General features: G+C 34.3%; 1 protein-coding gene across 2 annotated transcripts in view; it reads left to right on the forward strand.

Annotated features, from left to right (window-relative positions):
* The window catches only part of LOC135849675 (coagulation factor IX-like), a 28,738-nt gene extending 24,102 nt beyond the window's left edge, over positions 1 to 4,636 (forward strand). For both annotated transcript variants that reach the window (XM_065370187.1, XM_065370188.1), the window contains 3 exons: positions 254 to 422; positions 562 to 719; positions 4,164 to 4,636. In XM_065370187.1, coding sequence (XP_065226259.1) covers positions 254 to 422; positions 562 to 719; positions 4,164 to 4,319 — 483 coding nt within the window. In that variant the 3' untranslated portion in view covers positions 4,320 to 4,636. The remainder of the gene's footprint in view (positions 1 to 253; positions 423 to 561; positions 720 to 4,163) is intronic.
* Positions 4,637 to 10,755: the final 6,119 nt, after the last annotated feature.

Consider the following 10,755-nt stretch of genomic DNA (forward strand, 5'->3'; position numbering starts at 1 on the left):
TGCGCTATTGTTTCAACAGACCTACTGCGGTTTTAATACAGTCATAAAATGCAATCTTTTGTCATCAAACGAATCCGGAAGTAAATTACATACTCGTACACGCGGTCTTTAGTAGGTTACTACGATCGAATCACCGTTCGATTAAAAAAGCATACTTATGTCAAGGACAATACCTACCAATATCTTGATCTAAGGTTGTAAACTTTGAGAACCCCTATTCGTGTAATGAAATTTGTACCTGTTGTTCCTCTAGGTGCATCCTCAATACAGTCCTAGTGATTTCCGAAACGACGTAGCATTGATTAAAATCGATAGGGATGTGTCCTATAAACAACACATACTACCTGTATGTTTACCAGATTCAAATACGAAATTACCAGGACGTACGGCGACGGTGGCAGGATGGGGACGTATGAGACATGGTACGATATACGAATACGATTTCTCGTAAAATTTACTACTTTCGGTTTCACTATTCAACCGATGATGATGATGATGAAGACGAGGGGACGAGGAAGAGGAGGAATACACAGATTGTAATTTTTTTTTTTCTTATGCTAGGTGTAACAACAATGCCAACCGCTTTACAAGAAGTGGACGTGGAAGTTATACCAAATGAAAGGTGTCAAAAATGGTTCAGAGCGGCCGGCAGACGAGAAACTATTCACGATGTCTTTCTATGCGCCGGTTATAAAGAAGGTGGTCGTGATAGTTGTCAGGTAACATATTGAATAATTTTCACTTCAATTACCTCGTCGCGTCGTCGTCGCGTTAACGGAATAATTTCTTTGTAATAATTGCATTCCGTGTGTACGCTTGATCGTGAAAAATACCATGTTAACGGTGCGCGATTAGGTACTCGTATATAACGACAACGGAAAGAGAAAAAAGATAAAAATTTTTTCTGTGTCACGTACGTCTATACGTATCACGGGTCAGCAGGGCCGGATTTAATGTATTCGCGCCCCCAGGCGGTCGGAAATTTGCCCCCCCCCCTCGAAAGACTTTTTGACAGAATGTTTGCAGTTTCTGGGGGGAGGGAGGGAAACAATTTTTGGCCAAAAGCGAAACTTTAATATTTGTAGAAAAAGGAGGAGCCTTTGGAAATTTCTGACAAAAAAGCAAAACTTTTAATAATTTAAATAAATTGATTTTTTACGAAAAAAATCACAATTTATGGCCATTTTAATAAAACTCAAAAAATGTTGTGAATTTTTAAAAATGAGAAAATTTTTGATAATATGTAAGTAAAAAAAACACACACACAAACGTGATTTTTCGAAAATTATAAGTACATAAGTACCTAATATTATTGGCAAAAAAATATGACTTTTCGCAATTTTTGAGAAATAAGCGAAACTTGGACAATTTGGGGGGGGGAGGTATGAGACTTTTTGGAATTTTCTGCAAAAAAACGCCAATCTTCGGCCTTTTTTTTACAAAAGCGAAAATTTTTGTCAATTTTTGAAAAAGGTGGAGTTTTTGAAAATTGTTGTCAAAAATCAAGATATTGACACTTTTAGCAAAACCCAAGACTTTTTAGTAACTGCACCTACTGATGCAAAACCCGGCTCGTAGGACTTCCACGAAATTATTTAAGCCGTACAAAGGTAGATCGAAATAACAGGCAAACATTTATCACCTGTCAAAACTTCAAGTGCCAAAATGCATTTTTCGATTTTTGGTGAATTTAAAAAAATCAAATTTTAGGTGAAAAATGAGGGAAAAAATCAAAATCGGACAAAATTGATCTAGATAACTAAAATTTGAGGTAAACCATAATTTAAACCGCCAAATCGATTGGAATCTTTTTCAGACCGTTTAGAGCAGTTCTGGAGCCTCCAGCAGATTTTTGAAACTGAAAATTTCATCAAACGGAGACGAAAAGCCGAAATTTACTCTGTACTCCAATTGTAGCATTACCTGAAGACAACTTCAGGTGGGTTCAAGTCATTTGAGCCTCCAGCAATTTTTTGAAAATTCCTGGAGCCTCCAGTAGATTTTTAAAACTTGAAATTTCAACAACATTTCATTTTCAATTGCATCAATGATGAAATTTCATGGAAATTCAAGTTTCAAAAATTTGCTGGAGACTCCAGGAATTTTCAAAAAGGTCGCTGGAGGCTTCAAAAATACCTGAACCGACCTGAAAACGTTATCAAAGAGTGCTAAAATTGGAGTGGAGAGTAAATTTCGGCTTTCCATCTCCATTTCAAGTTTCGGACATCTGCTGGAGACTCCAAAAAGACCTGAACCCACCTGAAGTCGTTCTCAGAGATCGCTAAAATTGGAGTGCACCGTAAAGTTTGGCTTTCCATCTCCGTTTCGAGTTTCAAAAATCTACTGGAGGTTCCAGTAATTTTCAAAAAGTCGCTGGAGACTCCAAAACGATTAGAAATCCACCTGCAGTTGACTTTGTAGCGTACTGAAATTAATTTGCAGAATGAATTTCGGCTCTTCATCTCCGTTTCAGGTTTCAGTCATTTCGGAGCCTCCAGCGACCATTTGAAAATTCCTGGAGCCTCCAGTAGATTTTTAAAACTTGAAATTTCAACAACATTTCATTTTCAACTGCATTTATGATGAAGTTTTGTAGAAATTCAAGTTTCAAAAATCTGCTGGAGACTCCAGGAATTTTCAAAAACTGCTGGAGGCTCCAAAATGACCTGAACCCAACTGAAGTCGTCTTCAGCGAGTGCTAAAATTGGAGTGCAGAGTAAATTTCGGCTTTCCTTCCCGGTTTCAAGTTTCGGAAATCTGCTGGAGACTCCAGGAATTTTCAAAAAGTCGCAGGAGGCTCCAAAAAGACATGAACCCACCTGAAAACGTTTTCAGAGAGTGCTGAAATTGAAGTGCAAAGTAAATTTCGGCTTTCCATCTCCGTTGCAAGTTTCGGAAATATACTGGAGGCTCCAGTAATTTTCAAAAAGTCGCTGGAGACTCCAAAACGACTAGAAATCCACCTGCATTCGATTTCGTAGCGTATTGAAATTACTTTGTAGAAGAATTTCGGCTTTCCAACTCCATTTTTTGATAAGATTTTGTGGGAATTTCACGTTTCAAAAATCTGCTGGAGGCTCCAGACCTACTCTAAACGGACTGAAACAGTTTCCAATCGATTTGGCAGATCTAAATTTGGGTAATATCTCAATTTTCAGCTATCTAGCCCGATTTGGTCAGATTTTGATTTTTTCCACTTTTGACCTAAAATTTGTTTTTTTTTTTAAATTCACCAAAAATCGAAAAATGTAATTTAGCACTTGAAATTTCGACCCAAAAAGTGAGAATATTTGAGAATTTTCTGGTAAATTATTGGGAAAAAATTATACTTCTTCCAAATTTCTGTCGAACAAGCGAGACTTTTGGATAACTGCGGGAAAAATTGGGCCTTTTTGGAGTTTTTTGAAAAAAAGGGCAATCTTCCGCCATTTTTCTAAGAAGGGTAATTTTTGACAGTTTTTGAGAAAGCGAGAATGTTTGACAGATTTTTGGTCAAAAAAGCGAAATTTCGAGACAATTTTTGAAAAAAAGTAAAATTTTTTTGAAGCTTTCTGCAAATGAAAAAATTTTACTATTTTTCTGAAAAGCAAAAGTTTATGTCAATTTTTGGACAAGCGAGAATTTTTGACGATTTTTGGCAAAATGCTATACTTGACAATTTAACAAAATGCGGGACTTTTTGGGCACAATTGGCAAAATAGTGATACTTTTGACAATTTCTGTCAAACAAGGGAAACATTTGAGTAATTTTTCAAAAACAAGGTGAGACTTTTTAGTTGCAAAAAGCCAAAATTTTAATGAAAAAATGAGGTTTTGAAAATTTTAACAAAAACAGAAGACTTTTTGGTAATTAATTATTTATTTGAAAAAAATGATATTTTGTCGCGATTTATGTTACAAAAACGAGAACTTGTTTTGATAGCTGCGTTAAAGACGTATTTTCCAACCACAAAACTGTCTAGGAAACTACTCATTCTCCGATCATATGAAATTAAAAATATATGCCTAAACTGGGACAACGTTTACAGGTCGCTATTCTGTTTTTTTTTGGGGGGGGGGAACAAAATTCACCGCCTTAGGCACGTGCCTATGATATCTTCCCATAAATACGGTCCTGCGGGTCCAGAATGGTGCTTAACGTTAATTTCTTCTCATTATTACAGGGCGATTCTGGAGGACCTTTGACGACCACGCTGGATGGAAAAAAGACTCTAATCGGATTAGTTTCTTGGGGTATCGGGTGCGGAAGGGAGCACCTTCCGGGAGTTTATACAAATATTCAAAAATTTGTTCCCTGGATCAATAAAGTGATGCTGTGAAAAGGCCATAAATAAATGCTCAAACGCGAGCATATTGCATTATTTATTTGTTTAAAGGAGTAGTCAATGTTGTTTTTAGCTCCAATGTGACATATCGAGATTTTTAATTTATATCGTGTATAGTTTTTCATTGTTTTTATTATTCCCCCCATTTCCCCCTCCCCTCTTATTTTTATATGTATGTTTTCTTCTGTGTATGTACATAGGTGTATAATTTTCTCTTTTTTTCTCTCGTGTATAGTGATAAGCCATTACTTATTTATACGTATATTTGATGAAGAAAATATTTATAATGTAATATACAAGTACATACTTTCTTCGATGAAATTATTTTTATTTATAGAAAATATCATTACATTACCGCGTTTAGTATACGTCAGACTATGAAATCGCCTTGACTAGATTATACGCTTCAATTAAATCTTCAGCTTGTCATTATTCGCATATTAAAAGTGAAAATCACCCATCGGTACTTTTACCGCTCATCCCAACTGATCGAGAGAAGAAAAAAACGACGTTATGCGAGGACATCGTTTAGGCCCATTATTACAAGTACAACAGTCGATTAAAGGTTGACGGTCTGTTGATCCTAAAGATCTAGAACAGCGAGTAGATACGGCAAATGTGATTTACCGCAATGCTTCCAAACCGTGTAAACATGTTTTTTGGATTGTGACGTCAGAATGAGGCAAAAGGAGGATATTGAAGGCGTTTCGTGTGCATTCCAATGTCTATTTTTATTACCAATGAATATTTTTTATTCTGTAGGTGCATTCGTAACTAAACACAAAATTCAAAAGGACTATACAGGGTGTCTAACAAAATCTGAAAACTAAAAAGAAGGACCTTAAAAGACCTTTTGGAAGGACATTCTCAAAATTGAAAATGTAAGTTGGGTTTATTAAACTGTGCCGTACCTTGCCATGCCATGCCATGCCACTCTACCTACGTTACGCCTTCGCCGTGTTCCGTGTAGCTTTACAAATATAATGCGAATGACAACTGTCTTTTACCTATATTGGTTCAAAAAATGTATAATTTTTAAAAGAAGCAGAAAAATAATTTTAAAAAATATATCAAACAATGGAAATGATCAATTGGTTTTCATCATCAAAATGAAAAAAACAAAAAAAACAAAATTTAAAAAAAAATAAAAACTTCTGAAAATTTGGGTTCTCATTTTTCGTTCAATTTTGATTAAATGACAGAATTATTTGAAAATTCGAAAAAAAGACATTCGGAAAATAAAATCATTTTTTTCCTGGACCCATAGGCAAAAAGACAAACTTTTCCTGACCTTCTGGATTGGAAGTACACTAATAGAAACATGAAAATTCCCCATTTCTTGAGAGTCATAAAGTCAGAAATTCTTTCAAAAACTCTCCTTTAAAAAAAACCTTCCTCGACCCTGAAACAGTATCAGTCCATCGAGAGACTGATCCGATCGATTCTTAGAATACTTGCAACAAACTTGAATTTTTTTTGTTTTGATTTTTTCAAGTGGGGGGGGGGGGCTTTACACAGGGAGTCCAAAATGACTTAAGGGACAGGGGAAGGTTTCTCGTTGAAAAGGAAATTATTTAGAAGAATTTTGAAGCAAAAATGGAAAATATTTGAAAAAACTGAATTAAAACAATTTTTTTTTTTCAATGAGGGGGACGAGTATCTCGATTTTTTTGTATTTGAAGGAAAATAAAAAATCCAAAAACGTGGAGGGGGGTGGGGCCGCAAAAAAGCAAAATTAAAATTTGGGAAAATACATTTGAAAAAATTCAGAAATACAAATAGATAAAAATTTCCATCTCATTAGGTATTTACAAATACAAAAAGTACGTATTTTTCAGTCCTCGAATCTTAAATTTTCAACAGCAAAAATGTTCAGTTTTCTTTTACCTACCGAAGAATTTTGCAAGTCTGACAATTTTTCAAAAATTGAACCTGTATAAAATATTCTTTTGTCAAATGAAATTCGTAATTTGTGAAAAAAAAAAATTATTTTCTATGAGAGAAATTTTAATGTTGAAATTTTAGCCCAAGATTCTGTGCTTTTTCATCACGTCAGTACCAATCCTGGAATTGTGAAACTGTCAACAGAAATTGGAAAAAATTACCTAAACAGCAATTTCAAAAATTGATAAAATTACAAAGTTAGGCTGAAATTTCAGAGAATTGAACTACATTAAGTCAGTAAAAAAAAATCATTGCAATTTATTCCGAATTCAAAAATATTGCAGAATGAGAAAAAATTGGAGAAAAATTTCACTGTTAAAGAAAAAGTATTTTGACTGACAGAGAAATGAAAGAGCATCAAAAAATATGTCACCAGGTAAATTTTAGTAAAAGCTCAGTTTCAGTTCTTGATTTTTGATGAATTTTTAAAAATTTTTAAGTCAATTTTCTTCAATTTTTCATTTATAAAAAAGAAAAACTGATCAAGCTGAGATAGAAGGTGGAAATTTAAGTATTCGTTGCCCTATTTGTGATCTACACTCCACAGGCTACGTACCTAATCAATTTGTGATGGTTTCGAGTCGTTCTGATGCCTCCAAACATTTCTTGGATTTTCTAATTTTGGAAAATGATTGCCTCAAAATGGATTGAAATTAAATTCATTGCCACCAAGTTTGTATTAAATCAATGCCTTTGTGATTTTTGCAGTCAGTTTAGTGGTGGAAAATTGGAAAAAAATTGTTTCTGCCCATTCAACTCCACATTAATTTCAATCGTTTTCTTTTTTTTATGAAAAATGAAAACTGCAAAAATCTGCAGTTCGTTTCTGAAAATCTCAAAAGGAAAGACCATTAGGTATTATAATACTTAATCGATTTCTTGTCAAGCTCATCATTATCACTGAAAATGCGAATTCCAAAGCCACTTTGAAAATCAGGTTAGAAGTGTTCTTACAAAACAATAAATTTCATTTTCTCATCAATAAATCTTTAATAATTATTTTCAAGTGTGTTTCGTTGTTCGGTCCAAGATACGGAAGCGACGATAAGGCAAATGGGAAATTCAATGATGGAATCAGGCATGATATAGGGAATTTGTCGTCGTCTTTATATTCTTCTGTTAATGTTAAAATCGTCTGTACCTACATACATATAAATGACTAACGAGTCCGTACATCAGCAGTCTGTAGTAAGGGTACGTGATGATGAAGGAGGGGAGGGGGGGATTCCTTTACTATAGCGAAGATTCGAACAAAAACATACGATTCCGAATCCTACGAAAAATAAGATAGGCAATTCTTCGAGCAGTTTATTCATTAAATCAAAGTGATGGCACGTGTGTTAATAATAAAAGCAGTTTTGAAAATATTCGCGAAATTTTTTATATCGCGTGAATGTCGAACTTGTACGAAAACTGGATCAGTTATGACATGTGTCAAAATTCTGATGACCGCGCACGTAAAACAAACACATTCGACATGGGCAATCTTTACGCGAAGAATAAGTATTTCAAAAAACATTGTACAATTCGCGAGTAGCAAACACCGCAGTATGTTGAACTTTAAATTTCTATTGTTTTGGATTTTAATCTCACAATGGAGTAAGCTCTTATGAAGTAATTTATGTGTATGTGTAGTTTTACCCATTTATTTGCAGATGATTATTTTCCTAGATTTTTGGTACTGTCAGAAGTTCGAGAAAAAGAAGTATATCGCTTGGAGAGAAATAGATTATCGTAATATATCTCTGGTAATCGAAGATATTATTAAGCAATTACCAACAAAACCTACAGCTTTATGTTTGGATTACAATGCCGGTATGCTGAAGTTAATTCAAAGGTACGATTAGCATCTTATAAGCACTCGAATACTTACATTCGTGTTATTCTGTTTAAATACAGGTGATAATTTCCAAACAAATTTGACAAAGCATTTACATAACGCCGGTATTACTACATCATTGTACGTTTTATCCGGCGAAAAAGATATAATACATGTGAGTTTTAATCATTCTACATACTATTAATTTGTGTATTGAATGTAAAATTAATAAAAGAACAAGAATTATTGACCAGAGTGTTTTATTAAATAGGTTAAAAAAGACATAAAGGTTTGGCTGGCTCAGTATAAAAGTGCAAATTTTTTGTTCTTTTTGCGCAAAAACTTGATGGAAAAAATGTTGATTGAGGTGAGGATGTACGCTAATGTTTCTATTTTTTATATTATTTATATTGTGTAGTGTGTACTGTGTACCTACTAAGTACAGTCATTTTAGCAAAATTTTTAATCGAAGCTCGGAAAAATTGGGGCAAAGCTCAATTTCACATTATTTGTTCAGATTGGTCTCTAAAACAACCCATCAAAAGTTGCACCCCGTACCTAACTTGCCAGCTACCCCCGCAAGAGGTCATTAACCTTTGTCAATTTACGTTTTTCGGCTATATCGTCCAAATGAAGTGTCCGAGGGAAAAAAAGTGTTTGAAATAAAATTATTCGACGTCAAATTTCCTATATATCTGAGCATGATCAGTTCAGTTAAAATATATTTTTTGATTTTTGGTGAATTTTTGATAATCAAATTTAGGCCAAAAATGAGAAAAAAATTAAAATTTTACCAAATTCAGCTATGAAGCTGAAATTTGGGATATACGCTATTTTCGACCAACCAAATCGATTGGAAACGATTTTGAACCGTTTTGAGCAGTTGTGGAGCTTCCAGCACATATTTTCTGAAACTTGAAATTCCCACAAAATTTCATCAAATGAATTTGGAAAGCGGAAATTCACGCTGCAATCCAATTTAAACACGCTATCAAGTCGACTTCTGATGGGTTTGAGTCATTTTGTGGTCACAAGCAACTTTTTGAAAATTCTTGGAGCCTCCAGTAGGTTTTTGAAACCAATGCAGTTGAAAAGCCGAAAATTTTAATACACTAAGAAGTCGACTGCAAGTAGATTTCAAGTCGTTTTGTAGCCTTCAGCGAGTTTTTGGAAATTACTGGAGCCTCCAGTAAATTTTTGGAACTTGCAATTTCTACAAAATTTCATCAAATGGAGTTGGAAAGCCAAAAGTTGATTCGGATAGATTTTGTGGCATTTTTAGAAAAACAGAAGTTTCTAAAAATCTGCCGGAGGCTCCAAAACGGATCGAAGCTGCCTGCGATCCATCTCAGAATAATGTCAAAAATGGGGTGTCTCTGTTTGGTAAAATTTTAAGGAAATTTTGAGCATTGAAAAATCTGCTGGAGACTGGTGATTTCCAAAACGTCGCTGGAGGCTCCAAAACGACTTGAAATCTACCGGTAGTCGACTTCGTAGCGCATTGAAATTAGTTTACAGAGTTAATTTTAGCTTTCCGATTGCTTTTTATGAAACGTCAAGTTCCTAAAATCTGCTGAAGGCTCTAGGAATTTTCGAAAAGTCGCTGAAAGCTCCAAAATGACTTGAACGAACCTGCAGTCGACTTGATAGCGTATTGAAATTCGAGTACAGAGTGAATTTTGGATTTCCATCTTTGTTTGGTAAAATTTCATGGAAATTTCGAGCATTGAAATATCTGCTGTAGGCTCCAGTAATTTTCAAAAAGTCGCTGGGGGCTCCAAAACGACTTGAAATTTACTTGCAGTCGACTCCCTAGCATATTGAAATTAGTTTACAGAATAAATTTTAGCTTTCTAACTGCTTCTGATGAAATTTTGTGGAAATTTCAAGTATCAAAAATCTACTTGAGGCTCCAATAATTTTCAAAAAGTTGCTGGGGGCTCCAGAACTGCTCAAAATGGTTTGTAACAGTTTCTAATGGATTTTGCAGATCGAAATTAGGTCATGTCCCGAATTTCATCCTTCTAGGTCAATTTGGTAACATTTTCATTTTTATCTCATTTTTGGCCTAAATTTGATTTTCAAAAATTTACCACAATTTCATGTTTCATGATGTACGATCATAGTTTGAAAATTCAGTAAATCAGTACTGGATTGGTCAAAACCCGTATGCTCAAGTTATAGTTGTAACAGATCTCTATAATTCCTTAAGTCGTCTGAATGGCAATCACAATAATGCTAAACGCCAGAAAACCTAAGCAGTTGCCTATCTTCACGCCTCATAAAATCATTATCATTAGGTACCATTATGAAATTATAAATGTTTGATTTTAGATCAATGAGAACAATCTAATTCATCGAAACATATTTTATTTATTTTTATGGATAAAAACTGATGTGACAGCCAATTTCCGGATTCACGTACACGAAACAATCAAAGTAATAGTTGTGATAAATACTAAACCAGGATTGTAAGTATAAAATTCTAGATCTTCTAATTGAATACATAAAAATATATGTTTTTGAATACATTCCAATCTAATTTCTTGTCATAGTTATCGGATACTTTATTCTCAATCCAATTCAAAAGGCCATAAACAACTGACAAGTACCAGTTGGTGGAGTTGGAAACCATATCAAGATGGTCAAGATGTACAACAATCTCGT

The sequence above is a fragment of the Planococcus citri genome, chromosome 1 (assembly GCF_950023065.1).
Source record: "Planococcus citri chromosome 1, ihPlaCitr1.1, whole genome shotgun sequence".
Taxonomy (NCBI): Eukaryota; Metazoa; Arthropoda; class Insecta; order Hemiptera; family Pseudococcidae; genus Planococcus; species Planococcus citri.